Raw genomic sequence first — 25,486 nt, forward strand, 5'->3', positions numbered from 1 at the left:
ATATATTTTAAGAAGCCTGATTTTTCTGCCTATAGAAATTTCCCTTCTTCTTAATGGCCATATATCTCAGCTCTCTTTTATCCTCCTGCAGATGACCATCTTTGTCTTGTCCACACTGGTAATGTAGGTCAAATCATTCCACATTCCTCTGGAAGACACTAACCATACTCTGCACAGCATTCTCACAATCAGATGGACATCATCACTGAGCTGCAGACTGTAAAAGCGTATGGCAAGGAGATCAAAACAGAGGACTTCAGCCATCACAACTTCATACATCCCAGAAGGCGAACAGGAAGCTGACGGGAGGCTGCTTGCTGCCAATTACTATCTCAAGCTACTACATTTTCCTGCTGTTTACCAGGACTGCCAAGCTTGCTTCTTCAGAAATATTATTCAGGGCATCTTAGAACCATCCATAGCCCACCGTGCCATGTAAGACAACAGAGACAAAAAAGATCTTCCTCACAACCTCTGTATTTGTTTCACAGGTAGCTTGAGGCACTGAACCCTGCACCCTTCATCTATTTTTAAGAAACTAGGTTGCCTCCTCACATTGTTCCTCTTTTTTCTTCCGATACTTTTAAGAATAACTTGAGACTTTTTTCAGGGGGATGATCAGTGAAGTGACCAACAATCAAAGACCAGCAATAATCTGTACAATACTGCAAGTTGCCATTTTGGTCCAACCTCATCAGGCCTGACTTTCACTGTTCTTCAGCAATCTTTTCTTCTGTGAAAATATTATTCCACAACATATGCAGATATCTAGCTAAATCAATGTCTCCTACTATGGTTGGTGTTGCTACTATGCCATCAGCCCATGTTTTATAATAAACCTCACTGCAAACTCCTCATTTCTTCGAACCATCTCCCAGCCATTTATCAGTGCTGCTTGCTGGCTTGCTCAGGCACTTTTTAATCAGGCATTGATTAGTTCCTTTAATGTCTTTTCACCTATCATCCCTTTGAAGGCAACATTCATCCAACCTTTTCAGGATGCCTTTTCCTGAGAGTGTGAAGCTATATCCTTCTTCATGCTGGAGTCTTAGCAGATATTTCTTCCTCGCCGCCTCCTTTCTCCTTTTTGAGAGTAGACCTTGTGCTGATGCAGAAACTTGGCTGCTCAGACGTTTCAGCCAGACAATACAGCAAATAGTCACCAACAGAGGGTTTCTGCAGCAAGACTGCTTCCTGCTAAGACTGGCATGCCTTTTTCCATCTATGAATGATGGCACTCAATGGCACAGGATGATTTGCAACCCAGAAGTACAGATAGGTTCAAAAAGATAACAGCCAAGTTTATGAAGGATATGGCATTAGTGTTTACGGTCACCTGAATGCAATCTCTGGCTCAGGAAACCCACCTGTCGGTCATTGGGAGATAACACCAGAGGCCTGTTCAGAAACAGAACATGTACTATGCACCCTCCTAGAAATGTGCTGTTAGGTGTCATCAGCAACGGGTGAGCTACCCTGCCTGGTGTGACCCTAGATTTGATGCAGCCACGATGCAGGCTGGTGCTCTGGCAGGGAGGCTATTGAGTCTGGGGGCAACGCCGAGGTGCTGCCAGTGGCGTGTCAGCCGAGGGCACTGGGTCTGACACCTTCCACTTCAGCACAGCTACAAGCGATGGCAGGCAAGGTCATTGTCTCCAGACAGCTCTGCTAACGCCGCTAACAACAGCCCTGCTTATGAGCTGACGTAGGCACTTAGACCAGAAATCTCCAAATTCGGTGCTCCCAGGTCACACCAGGCCGCGGCCGTTCCCGGGGTGAGAGGCGGCGGGGCAGAGGCCGCCAACGGCCGCCGCCAGGCGGGAAGGGCCGGCCCCGGGGCGGGGCGGGAGGCCGCTCCCTCCTCGGCGACTTCCCGTTCGGTCGGTCACCGGGGGCTCGCCGTTGCTAAGGGGCCCGGCGACGCCGAGCCCGGCCCTGCCCCGGCTCGGCCCTGCCGCGGTTCCCCTTTGCCTGCCGCCGCCGACGGCCATGGACAGCGTCGGCAGCCGCTCCACCGCCTCAGTGCTGGCCGAGCTCCGCTGGGACGATGGCTACGCCGTCCCCGTGGCCAACGCGGAGAACAAGGCGCTGGAGGACGAAGTGAGCGCGGGGCAGCGGCCGGGGAGGGAGAGGAATCCGCCTCCCGCCAGCGGCTCTGGAGGGCTCCCCCGGAGGGCTGCCCCCCGCCGCCGCCCGGTGCGCGGAGCCATCGGACCGGGCCCTCAGCTCTGAGAGGGCCGCCGGCGCCCTGCTCCTCCCCGCCCGCCCCCGGGCGCGGGGCGGCACGGAGCCTTCCCCGCCGCGGCCGGGCTGCCGTGCCCGCGGGGACCCGGGTGGAGAGGGAGGAAAAACGCACGAGTTCCGCGGAGCTGCGGAGGGAAGCGGGGAGCGAGGTCCTCGCCTTGAAGCGTAGGGACCGCGTACCTGCAGGCTGCGCGCCGCGGCGCTGCCCGTGCCGTCTGCCGGCTGGGTGCGGCGGTGCGCCTCGCCCCGCTCCGAGCATCCCCGTCGCTCCGCAGTAGGCTGCCGCGGGGGCGCCTGTGGGGCGAGAGGCTGTACGTTCCCTTAGCGAAGCTCGGGGTTTTCTCCTGAAATCTCTCATTTCCCTACTCCGGAGGAATGTAGCGCATGCTTCTTACGTTTTTTGATCAGTAATTGCAATGAGTGTATTTTCAAGTAGTTGGAGATAATAAGCACTCAACAAAAAAATAGTTGCTTGACAATTCTAACTCTTAAATAGCTGCAGAAGATGCAAAAAGAAAAAGTAAACCTGCAAAATGAGTTGACCGACTTTGAAGAGCGTATAGAAGCAATGACATCTCATTTGAAAAACGTAAGACAAGAGTTCAGCTTCACTCAGGTAAATCGCTACCTCTAGCAGACCCATTTTATCAGGCAGACTTGTAACCTGAGTATCTTTGTGCAGCTGGTATCCCTATATATTTTGCCAGCTTTGTTAGAGATTTGTCAGGACTTTATTCCAGGACTTCCACAGGAAACAAAAGTTAAACTAGATATCTCGGTGATATTATTTGATGGTCATTAAAAAGACTATCCAAGATCAAATGACTGTACCTAGAAGAAAGCCAAGAACGATGCATTTTAGAATTCTTTATGAAGGGGGACTGTTGTAGATGATAAGAAAAAATTGGTCAAGGAAAATAAAACATCAGTGTAAGGGAAAAACAAATTTATAATCTTTATAATGGTCAAGAGTTAGTTGTGAAATGCTAGTGAAGAGTTAAATCATGGACTTGACAAATGAAGTGAGGTGGTTAAGGTGCAAGTCTTCGCTTACACTCTGAGTTAATTGGCCAAAATGAGTGTAAAAAATATAAATTTTTTTATAAAAATATAAGGTAAAATATCCTAGGTGAAAAAGTCTTAAGCAACTTCCCTGCAGCTGAACAACTTTCAGATTTTTTTTGTGCTAGATTCAAGTTTTAATCTGCACATAAAGAAAGACACAGCACGTACTATTCTCTATTTAAGAGAAGCTTCTAGTAAGTAATAGATTTCTCATTATACAAGGGAAAAAAACCAACCTGTTAAATAACTTTTGTCAGAAAGATTAGAAGATATAGAGATACTGCTATAGGCCAGCCTGGTGGTGTTCTGTCTCAGCACAAAACAATAAAATTATTTCTTTTGCTGTGCCTCCTGAACCTGATGTAAAGCTGCTGGTGACCAAGAGACTAAGATTTTTATGCTGAAAGATTAAGATTCTGAATCTTGGGTGAAAAATCTTTGAATTGAGTTTTTAGGCTATAAATGGTTGATCTGTGGATATCTGCTACAATACAATGGGTGTGTATATATATATTAGAATACATATATTTGAGATACTAAAATTCAAACAATAAAGTTGCTCTGAAAATTCTTATATTTACATGACAAAATCATACCATCTCTGACTTGGGATTTGGTTGTACGTAAAAAAGGGTTTTTTGTTGATAAATGCCTTTTGTTTGTTGTAAAATGCTGAACTGTATTATTCTCTAGTCTCTTTACAAAGCCAGAGAGAATGAAATTGAAACTGAACACCACTTTAAAGCCCTTTCAGAGAGAGAACGTGGACGTCTCAGAAGTGAGATTAAACGACTGGAAGATGAGATAGTTTCCTTAAGAGAAAAGAAAAACAGTCAAGAAGTAAGGTTTAAAATTTTTGTAAGAGAACACCTGTATTGCAATTAGATTTTCTGACTTGTCCTCACTTGCACTTACAGAAAAAATAGTATAAGTCAAGAATAGCTAATTATAATTAAAACTTATAAACTATAATAGATGATCTAGACATGCTTTTCCCTGTGTAGGCAAGTAGAGTGACACTGAGGATCTCCTTGCATAGACTGGTCAAGACTTAGCAAATATTAACTAGATATTGAAAGACTTCTGTTCTTAATGTTCTTAATGCCAGATACACAGCCACACATCCGTATCACCATCTTGTTAATTCTCACAAGTATTTTCTTTATGGTTTAAAAATTAAATTGTTGGTGGCAAATCATCTTCTCCACACAAAATAAACTTGGGGCATGACTTCAAGATCAAAAATTTGCTTTATGTTAAAAAAAAAAAAAAGTAATCTAATGCTATCTAATTATAGGTGTTTTTCTGTTTAATGGAACTGTCTCTTTTTCTTTCTATGAATAATTTAAATTATGTTTGTTTGTTTGTTTGTTTTATTTGCTCTCTTTCTTCTCACTAAGTCTGTTTGTAATCTCCAGTCTCTCAGAATGGGTAGCAGGATGCAGATATCCTTGCTATTCAGCTGGATCCAGATTCTCTCACATTTGTGTCAGGAAGTCTCTTCACAGTCACGTGGGGCCATTTGTAAATTGATATGCAGAATAAGGATCTAAGAACTGGGCCTTAGTGTGTGAGGGAGAAACATTACCCTATGATGCCTCAGATCAGTTTATTATGTGGAATAAATATCCTGCATATAGGTATATCTCACCAGAGATTGACTTTTTTGTTAAAAATTAGTTGCATTTTAAGTTTGTGGTAACTTACTGTCTTATTTCTTCTTTAAGACCAGGACATCTGTTAGCATTCCTCAAGTATAATACACAATAAAAAAGAAAACTAGCAACTCTGTTGACAACAAGATGTGTATGAACTTGTTACAGTAGCTTGAACTGGTTGTTTCAATTACTATTCAAAGAATATTAGGCATTTAATATTAACCCTTTAATTTATCTCTAATTTTATTAGAATACTATAAATAAAACCACTAAGAAGTTGGAAAACTTAAAGCAACAGATGAACTGTGATGAGGAAGTTCTGGAGAGCTGGATAAAGGAATCGAATCGTAAAGATAATGATGCTATCACAATCCAGAAGTATGCACAACAAGATGAAGGGAAACTAGGAGTAAGTAGAAATGACAGAAATTTTCAGAAACAGAGACCCATTTTAGCATTTTAAGACCTTGTTATGTTATCAAGTCAGGTAAGACTGAGACAAGATTTTGTACAACAGCGCTTTTAAACTGGTTTCCACTTAGCACAACAGTACAATTCCATATGAGGTTCATTTTAAAGGTCAGAGAGAACAGGTTTTACAAAAGGTAAAAGGCATAATTGAAGACATTAATTTTTTTGTTCATCTGGGTAAAACTTAAGTTTTAATTTTTCTGAGAAAGTGCACAAATAGATAATAAAGTCTAGAAAACAGTGCCACTGAATTAAGTAGCACTGTAGATTTTCCCATTAGAACTGAATTTGTTCATATTACTGAGAACAAAGTACGGCTACTTCAGTAAAGCTGTCTGGAATAATGAAAGATGGTATAAATAGACACTCCAGTCACAAGTTCAGACTTTATAAGGGCTAGTTCTCAAGTATATTATTAATTTAGAGATAAGTAACCCTGGTTAATATTCTTTTGAGCCTTTGAATACAGGGAGGAGAAATTTGATTTTTATTCATTAAATACTTAACCCAAAAACTTCAGCTTACACAAACAGCCTCACTGATATAATTTACATTAGCAAGTCACACAGCACAGTAGGAAGAGTAAAGTGAAACAGCTGATGCTGAGAACACCACATACACATTTATACACAGTGGAGGGTTACTTTGGCCTTGCTGCAGTCTGGTCCCAAGGGCTGACAAGAGATTATGGCCTCTTGTATGACCAAAAATTTGGGAGGCTAGATTCTCAGTTTTTTGTTCTCTAAAACACAATAAAATTGATGCCTCAATAATTCCACCCCTAATTGTAGCAGAGCTTTAAGAATTTATAAGACATTATATATTTGTTTTCAAATACATTATATTTTCACCTCCTTTCATTTTAGGCATTAATCCTTCAAGTAGAAAAGTTGACCACGCAAGCAAATCAGAAGCGCAGAGCTCTTGATAATGAGCTTACAGAAACCATAACAGCTCAGGTTTGTGCTTAAGGTTCTTGAAGATATCTTGTTATATGTGAAATTTTTAACATCAGAAATCACGGGGGTGCTTTCTTTTAAACAGATAGAGCTTGACAAGACAGCTGAAGATTTTCGCAGAGTTCATCAAGAAAGGCAAGAAGTCATCAGGCAGTGGGAGAATGCAATACAACAGATGCAAAAAAGAGATCAACAGATTGATCATTGTGCTTTGGTAAAACTGCTGTAACTGATCCATATCAGTACATCAGCCTACTTTTGTGTCTATGATATTGATAAGAATTTTACCACTCACCCATAGAATGATTGGGTCTTTTAGATGATCAGTGTTCTCTTTGTGTTTACATCTATTTTATTAAGGTGTTTCAAAGTTCAGATATTACTGAAATGTATTCAGAATTTATTTTGAAAGCAGTATCTCTCAGTGTAAGTAATGGTGCTCTGCTCTGCTTGATACTATGCAAGGTTTAATTTTCAATCTCAAGGTTGTTGGAAAATGCAAAGCATGCCAGTTTCAGTATTTTCTTTGATCTAAGAAGCAACAAGATGAAATGTTGTTTCTTAGAGAGTAAGGACTGTCAACTGCAAGGAGGGGATTCTGTGTCTGGGCTGCAATATAAAAAAGAAAATAGAACACTTGGAATTGAAGGAATTAGCGTTTCTACCTCTGTGAACAAATGCTTGACTAACATTTATGTCAGAATTATGATAAATAATCACATTAAGGTTAAAAATTCGTCCTTAAGTACGTTCTGCAAATGGGGAGAAGCAACAGCACTCTTCTAATCCAATGGCAAGAGGTACAAATAAAGTATATTTTATCCTGGCTTTGTCAGGAGAAGTGTGAACTCCTTGGAAAGTTCTGCAGGGCAATAGAACAGATGCACCAGAAAAAGCCTGAAGGATCAGTGTAGAGAAAAAATTTATAAATGTGGATTCCAAAGTAACAATGGCTTTTTTGAAGGGGGGAAAAGCGTAATTGCATGTACAAGAAGGCTCTACCTAAATCCTTAGCTCTGCTAGTATGGTAGTTTCCTGCTGAAAGAATATCAGCTTTGTTAAGTTGCCCGTATGGGTATTACGTATACCCTGAGCAGAAACATGGTTTAAACAGGCTTAAGATAGAACACTAAAAAAATGTAATAACAGAAAATGACAAGCCAGAAGACATACTACCAAACAGAAAATATAATGGTCTAATTTAGCTGAAATATTTTGGATTTCATAGTATTTCAGGTCAGAGGATTCCTGCAAAGAACAACCAACAAACAGATATAAAAAACCAACAACAACAAAACCCCAGCTCTGGCCAACCTTCCATACATTAGTAGTCCATAGAATAGTCCTACTGATGCTTTTGTACACAGATTTTTTTTTTTTAAACATTAGACCTACAGTATAATTTTCCCAGTAGCTAATCTTTTACTTAACCTTTCAAAATACACAGTTTTCACTGAATAGCTATAAATCTGTCAGCTAAAGTAAGCATCACTACTGTTGGTAATTTTCCTCTTGCATTTCCTTCATTTCAAGTCTATCTGAAGTTTTGTTCACATAGCTTGTTTTTTTTCCCTATTCAATCAATCAAAAATTATTTTTATTTCATACAAGTTTATAGTGTCATGGTTTTTTGAAATTATTGGAATATTTTGGAAGTTTCCAATCCAAAACAATTGTAGTATTTGGTGTTGTGATGTATTAGTGGATAAAGTAATTTAAGAATGATGTGGTAAGTGGGCTGTCTCATGCAAAGAGTAGTCTTAATAGCAATCTATCTTCTGGTTGTATCCTTTATTAATCTAACACATCTTAACTAATGCAAGCAAATCTACAATGTTTTTATCCTGATAGCTAATAACAGAGATAAAACAGGAGATCAGAAAGAAAGAAATTGTGTTGCAAGAGAAGACTTCATTTTTGGTAAATGAAACTCTCAATAATATGGAATATGAAAAGAAAATTTCTTCTGCTGAACGGGAAGCTACCAGCCTCCGAAATGAGTATCAAACTCACGATACTTACAGGGTTCAGCTGCAGGATGAGGTAAGGATGACCAAATAGTTCAGAAAAACAGACTGAAACTATAACTTTTGACTAAATGGAGGAAACACAGGCATAGCATTTGCTTTTCTCTGGTTTTAGACTAGACTTTTAATAATTCAGCAAAATGTTTGCTCTTCTCAGTCTACTCATGATTATTGGGATCTGAACCCTCAACTTAATCCTTTCATTGATAGTTGTGAAGAGATTAGCTTCTATTCTCTGTTGCATTGGTATAAAATGGATGAATTTTCTCTTAAATGGTGTAACACTATTAGATGCTTCAGAAGGAGGCGTGTCCTGCCTTTAGCATACGTAGACTGCAGTATTGTATAAAGAAGAGAGAAATCTCTTCTGGATTCCAAAAAATTCCTATCCTGTGCTCTCAGAAGTGAGTGTTGATGGCCCTTGTACTCAAGTTAAAATTCTTGGGGAAAAAAACCAAACATTTTCACATGGCTTTCTAATCAAGTGGCAGTAGGATAGGGCTGCCCTGTGAACAAGCCATGCCTGATGCTGTCCATACTCTCTTATATTTAATCTGCACTTAAAGCTAGGAATGAACTGCACTGCTTAATTACTTAAATGCCTGTAGAAGTATTTCTAAGAGGTAATTCAAGTCTCATGGCTCTGTTGAGAAGGGATACACTTGTATTACCTGAGGAAGTTTTCTCTTAACAAGAAAATGGTAACACTGGGCTACTCAGCAAGCTTGGTGATTTAAAAAAAACCCTGCATCTGCTGTTGCCTTAACTTTGGATAGCTTTTCAGTAGCAGGTGGTTCATAAACTGATATCCTAATTAAACTGTAGGTAGCTCAAACAAGGTGTAGGCAAACTTGAGGGTTCACAGAATTGGTAGGTTTTCATCTCAGCTGTGAGATTCTTGCTTGAAGTTTTCCACAATTAATACTACATAATGTGATAATGAGAACAGTCTGCCATTATTAGGTGTTAGAACATCTGTGGCATGCAAGTGAGAAACAAGGAAAGACACAGACTTACAGTTCAGCTGACAACTTGTGACCTCCCAGTTTCTCATTCTGGTACAGAGAGAGACCTGCTATATACCCTTGATCTGGTTTCTTCATCTGTGAAAGGGAAGACAATTACACTGTTAGGTGATACTGTGAAGACTAATAAGCTACTAATTGTAAAGTATTCCTATCCTGTTTAATAAGTGTATGCTGTCATGTATTTTTTTACCAAATTAAATGTCTGTGTATTTTTGACACAGTGTTCCTTTATCTTAATCAAAATGATTTTATGTACCCAACAAAGTTTGAATTAGAAATATTTATTAGATATATAAGGGTATCCATGTTCACAAAGAACCTCATCAAAGTCAGGTGTGCTCTGTAAAACCATGGTTCCACTTATGCAGGTGGTGTTGGGCAAGAATTGCAGCCCACAGCACCTTCATAATTCATTCTGTATTCTTAATAAGTATTTTGTCCCAGTATTCAGATTATGTGAATTAGTCTATTGAGTTTACTAGCTGTGCCGATTTATAGCACCTCAGAATTTGTAGTACTTCTCATTTGGAAAACACTGTTAAAAAGAAACGGAATACTTTCCAATAAATATATCCCTTACAATTTTAAATATCCTAACGTACCAAAGTAAATAAGAGCTTGATTGCTCCATTTTGTAATTTATTAGCTGGACACTTTGAAATCCACTGTGGACAGAACTGCTTCTGATCTAGAGTCTTTGAGAACACAAGTAACCAATCTGAAGAAAGAAATTCAGAAAAAACAAGCCAGGTGAGAAAAAGACCTTTAAAAATATCATTTGTAAGGATTAGTAATATAATCAAATCCTTGAGCTAGCAAAGAACCTTAAATAATGTTGATGATTAAAGCCTCCAACTTTCTGGTTACTTCATGTCCTGCATAGTTTCTGGCACTGGGCAATTTAGGAAATACTCCTGGTAATCCTTCTTTTTAAAGGGATTAAAAATCAGTTAGGGCCTTGGTTATCATAGGTTCCAGTTTAGCCTGCATTATTAGGCAACTGCTCAGTGAGGTATGCTGCTTGGTTTTGGCAGTGTTGTATGTGCAACATACATTTAACTTGTTAAATCATGTAATTTTGTTTAGATTAAGCTTTCTTAAAGAAAAAAATGCAAGTCTTTCCAATAAGCTGAAGCTTGTGACTGAAGAGACACTCAGTTCAGAAGACAAAGCTTTGAGGATGGAAGAAATACTAAAGGAAGAAGAAAAAAACGTCAAGGTAAAATGTTTTTCATGGTTCCTGCAAATGAGGATTCATTTGAATTTGCAAGCTCTATCTAGAATAAACATTTATGGATTAAAACAGAATGTAAGTATTAATATGACATGTAGCTATATCATCAAATGATGAAGTAATGTGCATGTAGATACGTCAGTATCTGTGTTGGGAAAACTGGAGGAAAATAAGTGGTCCTAGTAATTCAGAAGATGGTGTCCCCATATATTAACGTAGGATAGTGGAACTGTCATTGTGCAGAGCAGATACAAAACCAGTATTCTGACTGCGTCAGTGTACTGAACAGGGCATTTACCTCTGACATCAGCTAAAAGCTACTTACAACTTCTTGGCTTGGTTGAAATAAAAGTTATTTACTGGAACATGGCAAATTTTGTTATAAAGATATAGTAATGTTTTGCTTCTGCTTTGTAACAATACTGAAAAACTTCAGAATCTTGTCTTCTGCTTAGCTCTCTTGGGAGTTCATGTCTCCAAACATTCTGTTTTATGGGCTGCTGAGGAGCGAGCGTCCTTGAACTTCTATCAGTTTCCCATCAATAAGGTTGTTAAGGAGCGAAAGTCTTGCCAGGATGACTTTTCAGTAATATTACCACCGAAAAGTTCTTGGCTTTAGTAAAACACCACCAAAACTTAAAAACCTGCAAAGAGCTATGATTTTGGCAAACTGGGATTAAAAAAGATTTTGAAATCTTTTAATCAGATTTGGCTGGCCTAGTCTCCTCTTCATTATTTTAATTCTACTACATGATACTCTGATACATCTAACTTGTTGTGGACTATTAAATAATTACTGGCTTACTTTAGATTTCATTTTCATGATGAATAAAGATTTTGATCTGGGAAGTGGCATGTACAAGCTGTAATATGGTGACTATTTTAACATGTCCAATAATACTTCTTTTTTTAATTCAAACCCCACTTCTTATGTTGCAAATTAGGCATAGGAATAAAAATATCCTAATTCATTATCATCTGATGAACTGCAAAGGACTTTTGAATAAATGCAATGTTGTAATGCAATCATCTGAACTTTTCCACATTTCATAAAATGTTTCTACTGTTTTGTCATTTTGCTACTAATTCTCTTAAAGTATTTTACTACTTAGCTTCTGACTGAACTTGATACAAATATTTTTTACATTTTGCTGGACAATTGAGTATTGGATATGCTGAAGCTTTCTTTACTGTAAAATGACCGGGTTAAATTTGTGACAGCAGGTGCTCCCACACAAGTGACAACAAAGCTGTATCTGTGCATACCACTGTATATTCTTTTTGGGTTTTGTTCCTATTTTGTGCTTCCTGTAGCATGCATGTGAAATAATCCCTTGCCATAGAGTGAGTGTTATTTTTCAAACTTTTTAACTCCACAGGCATTAACTGTACATTTTAAATATACATACAGAAACTAGAGAGGGGATGTATTTCCTTTATAGAGAGTTTCTTAAATGACAGGCCTTACTTACTGTTTTGGTTTTTCAGATAATTTGAAAACAAGTTGGAATGATATAACATTTCATTCAAATGAAAACCTTATTTGCTTCCCCTTAAGACTGTTACCAGGGTGGCTAAACCATTAGCAGGGTTTCTCTGCTTGCATCTGTGGCGGATAACCTAAGATGACATTGAGCTTGGCAGCTCCACAGCTTCAGGGTAATATTTTAACTAGGATGAACTGTTCTTGAACAATGTCTGTAATGTATTAGTCAGAAGCATGCTTTCCATCACCATTAGACACACATGGCTATTTGCTGCATCTATTAATTTACTGTGAAGAGATATTTACAGGAACAATGTGGATGAAATGTCACCATTTTGCGCTTTAGTTCTGTGATACTTCTCCCTCTTCAATCTGTGGCAAAACACTTTTGCACAGTGAAGCTTACTGAATATCTTATCTCCATTAACAACCTCACTTAAAGGGAGAGATACTTTCTATTAAATAAATGAATTTAGATATGCAAGAAAGACTACAAAATGGAGGTCAAATCGTGATCCAGTTTTAGTAGACGAATTCATCATTGTCAGTATCTTCAGAAATACAGCGAGAATTGGGCACGTGCATAAAACCAGTTTACTTCCGAAATTAAATGCCTTTGTTCAGGGATGATCCAAAGCCTACTGACATCAGTGTAAAATGCTACAGGCTGTAACGATTTCATATTAAACTTACACCTGCTTTTTACTTCCTGAGTTTTGGATTTGGAATTGCACTTATAGCAAGTTCAACTATAAAAAAAATCTGTTTGGTAGAATGTGATTATGAACTCTTAGAGAAGGCGTTATCTTTCACTGTTATTAAAGCCAGCAAGATCGTTCACAAGCAAATTTCACAATGTATACGTATAAAAATCAAGACTAAGCACATTTTTAATCAATGTAGAAAAGTGAATTCGAAGGTGTTTGGCTATATTAATTTAAAGGTACATCTTCAAACTCTGTACCAGACTTGTGCTAAACGTAGTGAGTCTTTCGGAACAGAATTGTCAAAGGCAGAAGGCATCACTCGTTTTAGTGATGTACCTCACAGGAAACCAGCATGCTGAACGGCCTGAGCTTTGGAAGGTCTTTGGTTATTTGGGTGGGGAGGTGGAAGGAGAGTGGGAAAGAATAAAGTTGTCTTCCTTGTTAGGGTTATAAAAAGAAAATAATCTCAATTTTGTTTTCAGTACATTTCAGGTTACCTGAAATGTTCAGCATTGTCTTACTGTAACAGACCCACCTTAAACCTCATTTCCTGCACTGATCTGGGTGTTAATGGCAACTTACCTCTGAGAATAAGAAAGTGATTTTAAAATGTGTAATTAATTTTTCAAACAAAATTAATCTAACTTATATAAGCACACATATGTACATACATGCATACACACAGAGTTACAAGTTTTAATAAACCATTGAAAAGCTTTGTATTGTATTTCTTCAAATACTCACGTGTAATAGAAGCAATAAGGAGGGTTTTTTTGAAAGGATGACAGGAATTTATTTTTCTGAAAGGCTGAGAAGAGTAGCATTCCCATAATGGGAAAAAAGAGTCATGTAATAGTAGGGTAGGATCCAAGTTAAAAAAAAAAATTACTTTCTCTTTAAGTCAAACACTTTTCTTGCCAACCATTTTGAAGACCTATGAAATTATGTGTTCATATTAATGGATATAGTATTGAAATTTTTAAATCTTCCTATATATGATTAATAAAGGCAAATAATTCCTCAGAAATTACTTATGTGATTAATTACTTCTTACTATTTAATGATTACTTTGTCACCAGGAAAAAGAAACAGAAATGAACCAGTTAAAAGAACTACTTTTCAAGAAGACTCAAGAGTTAAAGGTGCAGAAGGATAAGGAGAAGTGTGTTCTAGCGGAAATTGAGGGAAGCCGAACATCACTTAAAAATCTTAAGAGTCGACTGCACAGACTTGATGCAGATGCATTAAAACAACAAGAATTAATATATAACCAGGTAAAATATTAACATACTTTCATACTATGATTGTTTCTTTGGTCTAATGAGAGTAAATTGCTCGAGTTCTGTAATCTTTGTCAACATCTTACCATTTTGGAAATGCCATGCAGTATAATTTGAAGTCTGCATTTATTTCTGTCTCAAGATGTACGGATAAAATTGAAATAACTGAAACTTGCTGTAGTATCACCTATGTTATGTGCTTGTGTATTTTGTTATTTTTTTGGATCTGCTGCTTTTCCCACTAATTTCTCAAATCAGTTCTTTTCTTTGATCCCTCTGAACCACAGACACCTCAGGGTAAATTTTTAAAGCAATACAAGAGGTACATGCCAAAATCCTGTTATTTACTAATTGGATTTTGTGCATATTTCCTATGCACCACTTTGAAAATTTGCTCTTTTATATCAGCATCCACTGGTAACAGCAAGATGGCAACTCCACTGTAAGCCCCCCTACAGCAGACTGTGCTGAGTATGCTTTGTTACTCTTCTAGAAGATTACTCCTGAACCATCACTGCACATCAGTCATCTAAGAATATTTTGCTAATAAGGTCTATAAGCCATAAATTATTATGAAACAATAGCTTAATTGGGTGACTGTCCTAAAGCCAACATTTAGATCAAGTTTATATCCAGTGTTTTAGCTTTATAGGAAGGCTATAATTGCTTATCTCAGACTATTAATTCTCTTAAAAATTATTTTAACAGGATTTTTATATTCAGCAAGTACAGAGACGGCTGTCACGGTTAGAAGGAGAGGTTAATGCAGATGAAAAACAAGTTTTGGAAGCAAAAGTTGCTGAACTTAAGAAAACCTTAGAAGAAAAGAAAAATGCATACGATGTTTTACATGCGCAGCACAAGAAACTTCAGGTAACTTTCTCAGAACATCAGGTTGACTGTGTAACATCTAGAAACCTCAGTGAATTAAGTAGGTTGGGGCTTATTAATTAATAACTTGGTATTAGATTAAAAGGTACCTGAACTTTGTGTAACCCATGTGGAAAACTTCATACGTTCCCTACACCTTCCAGAAAAACAGGTCATTACTGCACAACTGAGGCACCTTGGCAGGAAGACAAGCATTGAAATGTTGGACAGGCAAGCTTAGCTTTCATTTCAAGATGTGACTGACTGCTTGCAAATGTCTGAACTTATCGTTAGGACCATGTAGAAACAGGAGAATGTTATTCTGTGATGCTACTACTTGCTTTCCTGTTTTTCATAAAATTATAAGTACATTTGCATTTAAAATTGTACAGAGTAACATTACTGAAGGGACAGTATTTGAGTTAGTTGACCCCATCCTGATATGTAATTCAGAAATACTATTTTTCTGTCTTTATTCCCATGTGAGAATTTTGCATATACATGCTTGTTCTCTGTTTTTCCACTATCCAGTGCCCATTATTAATTCCCTAAAAAATGCACTTACCTTTCTTGTAGAAATGAATCAGTCAGTTATTCTGTAGCCAATTTATAATTTCTTTTTATCAGAAATGTATTTGTTTATTAATCAGCTACATTTTAGCACATTTTGAAACCTCTTTTCAAAGAGAAACCATACAAAGATGAAAGTCAGGTTTTTAATAAAACATCACAACTGGTTTCTCAAAGTGATAGTTAAGAAAAAATGTGATCAATTTAGTGAGGGGAAGAAACTGCTTATAGGAGAGCCCTTTAACTGGAGATCCATGCAATAACAAGGTTTAATGTTGGGCAACTGGTGCCCACACTTCAGTTTTGAGGAGATGCAAAATTTCAGCAGTGAGTATAATAAAACATTGAAACACACCTCCGGGAATTTATTTGTACTCTGGAGTATTATCAAAGACAGATGGTTTTATGAAGATGAACTACGAATAGCAAAGTCATGGTCAAACATGCCCGATTTTTTTATCTAGACCAAAATACATGATGCTATTAGAATTGCCTTATTGGCTGAAGGATCTATATTGTATAAATAACAATTACTACACTCCAAATAAAACAAGCAGTGACATTAATATTGCAACAGCACTCTGCATGAGGACCGCAATGCTCTAGGCGCTGTTTGCAGAGCATCGTATGGACACAAGATGATCATGGTTCCTGGTTCGAGGACTTAAAAATATTTCATTTAAAATTAACTGGTAGCTTTTGGTGCAAACTACATTCACTGAAATAAATTAAACATAACTTATTTGGAAACAGAGTGATGTCCATTTCATCAAGAGAGCAATGGATAAGACAGCAGAAGAAACAAGTGGTATGATGATCAAGATAAATGAACTAAATCTTTTCAATGAGAGATCAGATCAGGAGTTTAAAAAAGCTAAGGCCCTTAAGCAGGTACAGTATTATTTTGCAACTTTACTAATACAGGACACGTTTGTTTGTTTGTTTTTTAAAACATGTAAACTCATTACTTGATCTGAAGGCTGTTGTCTGCCTCCCACAGTGCTACTTCATTATATCCATAAGGAACCTCCTCTGTAGTTTCTTGACTTACACTTTCCTTCCCAAACTTTGAAGTCACTTTCATCACTATTATCTTACTAGGCAAAGCGTTGCTTCTCCTGTGTATGCAGCATAGAGTTTCTTTGGGTTACCAATTTACTCACACATTACTTATACCACAATATCCACCTGGTCCATGTTTTTTTTCTGAGAAACGATTGCCTTTGAACAGTAAATACATTTTCTATTTTAAGAACATCTTTACCTAGCACTGAATTTTTATTCTCAATCTGTGATGCCAACTAATAAGTTTGGCACAGTTTTGTTACTAAATGGCGGGACTTTTTCCAGCAGATGGTTTGGATCTATCTACACTCGAAATTAAGGTATTAGAAATAAAATGGAAGTCTTTCTCCCCATATTTTGATAAACAGAAGAAAACAGTTCCCAGTCCTCTAATTACTGCACATTTCTTCCTGCAATAAGTTCTAGCCTTCCTAAAAGAAGCACTAAGGTAGTAGAACAATACAGGGTCTAAGTAGCAGGGGTGAGTTTTGCTATTGACTGAACTGGTGCACTTGCTCCTCAATGAAAACTCTCCCTAACCTGGAACTTTTCTTTGGGGATGAAATTCAGGGGAACAAAAGAAAGAAGCTGATGGCGTAAAAGAACTCAGAGGAGAAATGGTGCAGAGTTTGGGATCCATAAGATTTTTTTTTTTTAAATGATTCAAAGTGTTTGCATGCTAACGAAGTTCACCACTTGCTGCTTTTCATGAGTTTTGGTATATATAAATTTGCTCATATAACAAGAATGACTTGTAGACCTACAGAATCTAGAACATATTCCAAGACAGTTATAATAGTTCAAGTAAGATATAAACTGCTTCAGAAAGTTTCTCATCAGGTCTGCTTAATTTCTTTCAGACCACCTTTTTAGTCTTACCATTCGTAATGCTAACTGAAAGAAAGTTGTAGATGGAAAAGTCTAACAACCCATAACTCAGTCTGAATTAGAAAGTCTGATGAATTTCTATAAAACCATTCAGGAAACAATCTACCCCTATCGCACTCACCATGTAAACTGTTAGAAAATGAGACATTGAGAACATTTTTAAATGCAGAGCAAAATAAGTCTTACAATTGTATATATAAAAGATAAAATAATGGATGCTTTATAAAAAATTATTAACTTATTAACGGTTATAAATATCTTAATTAAAAATGATGCTTTCTTACTTTGAGACCTTTTTGGCATTTATTAGGAGATGATGGTCGAAGACAATCTCTTAAAACTAGAATTGAACCGTCTTCGAGATACTCTGTGTAATAAGACAGAGAAAGTTCTAACACTGGAAAAACAAAAATTGGAGTTAAAGAAAGCCATAGCAGAAAGAACTGAGGAAATCAAGATTCATAAGGCAATGCTGGATTCCCAGATAAGACTTGTGGATCAGGAACGGCAACGCGTAAGGTAAATATTCTTCTAGAAATTAAACTTGTAACTTCTATTGAGTATATTTTACATGGGGACTTACTGAAAAAGAGAAGTATTTTACCCAATTTCACCAATTGGAGAAATTGAGGATGGAATAAGTCTTGCTCAAAGTTATATACTGAGACAGTTGAGGCTAGCAAAAGATCCCTTCTCTGAAATCCAGCCTACAGCTTTAACAGCTTGGTGAACAAGAGATTACTGTTTATTCTGTTAGTGACAATCCTCTACAGTACTGAGAGGAAACCTCAGTTGCAGACATCTTTTTAAAGTAAATATCATGTGCATTTTTCAAAGTAATCAGGAAATGTGAAATCAGTGTGTCTGAAGGTATGACAAAATATTTAAAACAGCAAAGTTGCTTTTTAAAAAGGCTTTTTATCCCAACTCCTTGATAAAACTGTAGTTTCTTTGACTGATACAGTAAGTTGGTTTCGTTTGGGTTTTTTTTTTGCCTTTTTAACAAATGACCTCTCCATTATGTGTCCTATATAACAAAATTAAATCTTCTGAATTATGTATGTACCCTCTTATAAAGCAACCATATATGAAATAACTTTTCCCTTCTGTAATAATCAGTGCAAAGTATCTGGGACAGTTTTAGCTCTGAAATCCCAGTATCTACATCCAGCCAAAAATCAACGCTTCAGCAGCTGAACTGCTGAAATCTGGCAGGCTTTTTATTCACTCCTCTGCTAACCACACCCCACACAATAGGAAATTAGAGTGATTTAGTGTGACTAAAGCTTAACTGCTTACCAAGAGTGCAGCCTGTGTGGCTTTTTTCCTTTGATAATTGCACAGCTAATTGATACTTCCATGTAATTTGATTTGGGGTTGTTGCCTACTGTTGCTACGCTCATCTAGTAGCAGCAATATTAAGATAATATCACAGCAGGGGGCAGCTTGTGCAGCTGTAGGGTTTAAATGCCAAACCTTGAAAAATTTTTGGGGAGGACTGTGGCACAGCCACCCAGGATGCAATGATCTGGAATATGAAAATAAATTTGACTCAGTTTAGAATTGCAAGAGAACTGTAGGTGACCAGAAAAACGGATGACTGTGGCTGGGAGAACAGAGAAAGCAACAAAAACCAGTAGCAGAACAACTGCTGCCCTGCCTGCCTCCTAGTACATGGGCAGACTGCTGGAATAACACCAGTAATTTAAACTGCTATTGCAAGAACTGCCTACAAAACGCTACCAGACAAACACTTTCTCAACCCATGTATTTTTTTCCCTAAATAAATCAGTGCTGAATTTCAAGATCGCCTAAATAAAATTGATAAACTGAGATGCAGATATGAAATTCTTACTGTTGTCATGATGCCACCTGAAGGAGAAGAGGAGAAAACTCATACCTACTATGTAATTAAGGTATTTTATTAACATAATTCATTATAATTCAAGTATTTAAGCTATAGATTTCCCTGGGCTCTATTCAAGTAACTAAGACAACCTCCTTGCCTCCTATTTACTTTCAGTCTGATTGTTTTACATTATCTAACTCTGTTGGTTATTTAAATGATACAGCAATTTCACATGGATCTCTGTGGTCAGTCCTAATGTCAGTGAAGCCTCAATTTTGAAAATTTTCACTTCAGTGCTCATTAATTCACAAAGACACAAGTAGTACTGGCCACATGGTAATCCACTATGAACTGGAAACAAGTTTATCACAGTCTCACATGATCTTAAATTCTTCTACCCTTCAGGGTTATTTTTAGGTATTTATTTCACCATATGGCATTTAAACCTTGAAGAATGTCAACTTTCCCCTTGTACTTATCAATCATCTATGCATACTTCAGCTTTTCATTGCACGGGGGGAAATCAGTCTTTATCCATAATGCAATACCCTGATTCTGGAACAAGAATCTATTATTTTGGTCCCCACAAATCCTCTGATTTCCTCTTAAAGCAAAATGCTTCTAGCTGCGATCTTGGCTCTGAAGTCCATCTTTTTCTCATTCTTAAGCATTAAATTTCTTAATGATGGTATCTGTGCTGCTGTGAGATCCAGCACAGCAGAAGACCCTCAGTAAAACCCTTGTGGTCACTGTGGGTGTACACCCTCTACAACTATGGAGATTTTTCACTGTTTCAGATTTTCTGAGGGGCTACAGAAAATACTTCCCTTCACCAGCTGGCTGTGTTTCTTAAATCTCACTGGTCAGATAAATGAAGACTTTCAAGTGAGTAATTCCTAGACAAACTGGATGATTTTTAACACTCTGTACGTTATGTAAAACCATAACAAATCTCAACTGTTGGATTCTGTGGGCAAAGGAAACATGTGAAGCATGTGCTGCAGTTTATGTCAGCAGTGCAAAACACAGAAAGTGCTTTGTACCCAGTGTGGATACTGCTAATTAGGACTTTGTGAGCTTAGATGGAGAGGCAGATACCTACAATGAAATACACATGGATGAAATACCTCAAAGAACTTCCAATACTGTAAACTACTACTCCTTCCAGTTACCTAGTAACTCAAATCTCAGTTCAAGCCTAACAACACAGATAAGCCCCATATCCACCTACGATTTTAACCCCTAAATATTGCAGGAGTTTTTTTCTACATAATTGTCCTAACATTTTCAGTATGTGTACAGTCACCTAAAGTATCAGTTTTATTTTCAGGCTGCACAGGAAAAGGAAGCACTTGAGCGTGAAGGTGATGATTTAGATGCAAAGATCTGCAAAGCTGAAAAAGAAATTGTAGCTCTGGAAAACACTTTGTGCGTACTTAGTAGCTGCAACAGCAATTACCGAAACTCTTTCAAGGAAGTCACTGAGACAAGTACGTAAAATAGAAATTGCTATTTGCTGTGAGAGTTACGGATGATGGTATAACTCAGGTATATAGTGGGGAAATTCTTTGGCACAAAAGAATGAATCACAGAGAGAGACTAAACTGATAGTAGCAAAAGGGAGTGTAATTCACATGCTACTGCAAACAGTTCAGCAGAATAACCACAGAAGAAAGGGCAGTAAGGCATAATTAACTAATATTTACATTCTTTGATTTATGTGAAAATCTAAGCCTATATAAATTCTGTGAATAGTCATAAGTAGGAAGAGTCAGAAGAGGAAAAGCATGAAGACGATTACTGGAGGAAAAAAGTCATTACTGGGAGAAGGAAGTGCCCACTGAAGTAGATAGGTCTAGTGGATAAAACTGCGCAGTACAAAAAGCACTACTTTCTCTGTACTACTGCACCACACACATCTACTAATTCAAGTTACAGAAGCAGGACAAGCTGTGCCACTGCTGGCCTTCTCGTGGTAGACTGAGCCAGGTTGGGCACAAAACTGTACCTGGAGCAACTATACAGGCGGCTTAGGTACATGTACTCTAGTGATGAAAACCAATCCCTTAGCTACACCATCATTATCTCCAATTTTCACATGGAAGGGGGGGGAAAAAAGTAGTAACCTGTCATCTGGGAAAGTGATGAGGAAGAGTAAAACTTAAACTGCACTATTTTAGTGTAGCATCAGCAGAGTTGAAAATATGGACTACCTAACTACAAGTTTTTGGATATTGGAAATCCCTCAGAATTCTGGAAAATATCTTCATTTGTTGTTTCCGTTGCCACTTAGACTTCATAAGCTTGCTCTCCTTCAGTGGAACTTTCTTTGTTTAGCTTATAAAAAGCATCACCATGAGAAATTACATGAACTTAATTCTAGGAAATATTTGATTATTTAACTTTTGTGCCCTCTGCTGGCTCTGGAAACAGTAGCTCTTAAATCATTCTGATGAAGCCAGTTACTTTGTCACAGTGATTTGGAATTAGTAGTAGAGTATTTAAAAAAACCCCTTAAACGTTGAGGTCTCTGTAATACTCCCAACACTAATAGAGTAATACTCTGTGATGCAGTTACTTTAAAGTGGAACTTAAAGTGAAAATTGAGTTGTATACACTGCTTGTCCAGCACTAATGCTGCCTCCTTGTTTGGGATCACAGGTGAGGAATATGAGGAAAAATTGAAACTAGAGGAGGAGAAAAGGGCTGCTGATGAAAAATACAGATACAAACGAAGACAGATGAAAGAACTTCAGGAAAATCTCCAGGTATAATACAAGCAAAAGTTCTGGTCAAACACACAAGGCTGCAGCACGTAGCTAAATCCATTCAAACCATCCTATTGAAAGAATAGGAAATTCTGGGACAAGTTTTTGCCCGTTCTCTTTTATATCCTACGCTTTGTATGAATGGATATGACTTTTTAGAATGCTCTACCTCCTTTCAAAAATTGAGTGCTTATTTGAATTTTCTTGAATCACAATGAAACCAGGCTTTTTAGTCACATACAGCTAGAAGTTTCAAAATCCCAGATGCACATTGACAGATGCTCTGTGCTGGCATCCAAGAAAGCAGTTGTATTTTTGTGTAGCATACACCGCTATATTGTATCATCCTGTCCACTACTGCAGAGATTAAAATCCATGCATCTTGTGGCCTCCAGCATCTAGGTCCCAGGATTTTTCTAGGATAACATATTCTGGTTTATTAGCATTAAGGGTGCTTCAGTTTAAACTATTAATTTAGCTAAATAAAGCTAGCTAACTCTTAACTTCACGGGCTGAGCACTAAATGCAGGTAAAGGACAGCTTGTGTTCAGGCTCCACATCAAGGACTTACTCTTGGTTCCCCTTGTTACCATAAAGCCCACTTGGCCCTTAAGAAAGAACAACACTTAACCCTGATGTGTGACATCTTAGTTAAAATTTTCTTAGGCAGAAGAAATCAAAGGCACCCTGTTATACGTCACATGATTATTCTAAGCCCTGAGTCACTGGCTACAGGTCAACAAACATTCCTATTGCTTATCCTACCACCACAGGACATACACCTTACTTAAGAAATAACATCTCTGAAATTAGAGGGACACATATCTTCATCAGGGAGTAAGTCCTAGGATATAATGAGGTGTTAAGGCATACCCCTTCCTGCCTTTTTATTTATTTATTTTTTGAAAAACAGAGCCACCCTTCCAGTCAAAGGTATCCATCTCTTCCCACAGGAAACAATGTTATTTTTCTTACAATAGCTTGCGCTGGTAAATTGGTACTGTGTCAAGTAAACTGTAGACACTGCTCAGAGGCACATCTGAAAATACATACTTACAACTTCATTAATAGTACCCTTAAAGTAATTTTAAGATATGTAAATTATCTGGTGGTCTCTTTATCCAGGTGTTTATCCACTAAACAGTCTGACAGGCAGGAAGTTTTGAGTTATTAGTACTAATTGCTTGAACTACATTTAGAAACAAGTACTAGCAATAACAGACCCTTCCACAAAACAATACAAAAAGGGAAAGGATATCAGAACTGCTTTATAAACTAAAACTGCTGTTCAAATGAATTTGCAGAGCATGGAAAAAAACTTTGATACAGTACTGAAGCAGGAGGCCCTCTTCCAAGAGCAAAAGAAGGAAAAACAAGCTCTTATTTTGCAGCTGACCAAAGACATAGAAGAACAGAAGCCAAAACTAGAAAGGGTTATAAAACAGGTTTGTATATTCATTAATGACAACTTCTAACTTTATAGTGATAGACAGTAGTATGGTTAAAACCACAGAATTTAAACTTAGCAGCTTTCTGAAAAAGTGATGCATTTTCATAATAGCAGTGCTTTAATTAGCAATGCTTAATTGGTGTTAAATAGTGTTAAATGTGTAATAGCAATGCTTAATTGTTATTAAAAGTGTTCCAGGCTATCCAGAGAAATTCAGTCTCTGAGGAAAACTCAGACAGAAACACAGGAAGAAAGAGACATTGATCTTCGTGAACTGAAAAGCTTCAACAGAACCATCGACAAATTGTTAGCTGACGTTCTAGAAGCAAATCCTGACTTAACTACACCCTTTCAAATGTACTTTCACCAGGTGAGATTTCCAGTTCACTGCCACCAAAATCTTGATTGATAGCTCTAGTCTACTGATGTGTGTCTTTCAAGGGCAACTCCTAAATCCAACAATAAACTATACTTACATTAAAACAGGAAAAAGTGTTCATCTGCTTTCAGCATCTCTTCAAACACAAAGGATTATAAACCCTCCTGATATACCCAGTCCTATTATAAAACCATTAGGTCAACTTTTTTTTTCTTTCCAAATTTTCTAGTCCAATTTAGAGCTTCCTACACTTGCTTCTGCTGGTCGTAGTCAAAGTTCTCGATCACCATCCACACAAAGCTCACTAGCTTCTACCAGGTAAGTGCTAGCAATGGTTTTTTTGGGTTTGTTTTTTTTTAAAGTTTAAGCCAGCAAAAATTCCTCACTCGTGAAGGTCTTCTCAATCTTGTCTCTACTTCCTGAACACTCTGTAAGAACTTTCTCCTTATACTGTCCCACCTGTACTAGATTTTCTAGCACACAATTAAGTTTACTTCAGCATCTACCACAGTTTCAAATAAAACAGTAATTACAGAACAATTACATTTACTTTTGCTAACTGTGCTCTAATTAAAAAGTGGTTTCACATTATAAAAGCACAAGTTTGAGCTCCAGCCACATTTTGCACTTGGTAGTGTGAGCTCCCTTTCCTAACAGGGCAGGCAGACATGGATACTTTTACTGATACCTTTTTCCCCTGTTCAACGTATGTTCAACTAATAGTGCATGTAACATCCTGAATCAGTTATGATCTAACATTCCCACAGGTTACTTGAGCAATCAGTGGCAATGCCTACAAAGATCTTTGTAGGGGACCTTACCTAGAATAAATACTGCTGCTAGGTAGCTTTATTATCAGCCACCATTAGAAGTTCTATTTTAGCTACAGGGATTTCTGTATACTGATGAGTAAATTTTTGTCTTTCAGATCCTCCAGAAGCACAAGTTCAGGCTCTAGTCAAACTTCATCACTCAAAGTCATAGATCTGAGCTTGCCTATCAACACTCCTGCAGAAGCAGATGCTATTGGTTCACAGCCATCCAGCAGAGCTAGCACCTCCAATATTTCTAAATGCAAAAAAAAGTCTTAAGTAATCTTACGAAGGCCATAGTAAAGGCTTCTTAACTGATTAATCTGTAACTTATTTATCAAGGTATATTGGCAGTCTTAGCATTAATTTCTATCAGAAATGTTTTAACTTTCTTCTACAGTATGCAATAAATTATCTAGGAGAAATGTTAAGTATATGTTTTATATAATAAAATAAATTAATTTTTAAATTACTTTCTCATTTTGCTGTTGGAGAACTAAAGATCCGCAAAACCCTTCAGAAGCCATTAATTCACTTTTCTTATAATGAAAAGGAGAGTTATGTTAAAGCCATTAATTTTCATAAACTGGTATCTTCACTGCTGTCAAATTGCATTGCAACAACCCAGGAAAGAAAATGTGTGCTTCATTTCAAGATCAACCTTGACTATTAATCA

At 37.5% G+C, this 25,486-nt stretch overlaps 1 protein-coding gene across 1 annotated transcript; it reads left to right on the forward strand.

Moving 5' to 3' along the window:
- The first annotated feature begins 1,989 nt into the window (after positions 1-1,989).
- CCDC39 (coiled-coil domain containing 39) lies at positions 1,990-25,224 on the forward strand. The gene is made up of 20 exons (XM_050902442.1): positions 1,990-2,100; positions 2,741-2,860; positions 4,003-4,149; positions 5,218-5,376; positions 6,305-6,397; positions 6,483-6,611; positions 8,249-8,440; positions 10,099-10,202; positions 10,539-10,671; positions 13,959-14,153; positions 14,868-15,032; positions 16,353-16,490; positions 17,863-18,071; positions 19,345-19,468; positions 20,732-20,891; positions 22,063-22,169; positions 23,474-23,614; positions 23,810-23,989; positions 24,228-24,316; positions 24,927-25,224. Exons 1-20 carry the CDS (start codon positions 1,990-1,992, stop codon positions 25,087-25,089), a joined length of 2,859 nt encoding a protein of 952 aa, XP_050758399.1. The 3' UTR covers positions 25,090-25,224.
- Positions 25,225-25,486: the final 262 nt, after the last annotated feature.

The sequence above is a fragment of the Gymnogyps californianus genome, chromosome 10 (assembly GCF_018139145.2).
Source record: "Gymnogyps californianus isolate 813 chromosome 10, ASM1813914v2, whole genome shotgun sequence".
Lineage (NCBI taxonomy): Eukaryota > Metazoa > Chordata > Aves > Accipitriformes > Cathartidae > Gymnogyps > Gymnogyps californianus.

Bases quoted from the DNA above. Each gene is read 5' to 3' on its own strand.
- CCDC39 (XM_050902442.1), top strand. From the start codon at position 1,990: ATGGACAGCGTCGGCAGCCGCTCCACCGCCTCAGTGCTGGCCGAGCTC. The intron at 15,033-16,352 runs GTAACTTTCTCA...ATTTGGAAACAG, and splicing joins CGCAGCACAAGAAACTTCAG to AGTGATGTCCATTTCATCAA. The intron at 19,469-20,731 runs GTATTTTATTAA...TTTTATTTTCAG, and splicing joins ATACCTACTATGTAATTAAG to GCTGCACAGGAAAAGGAAGC.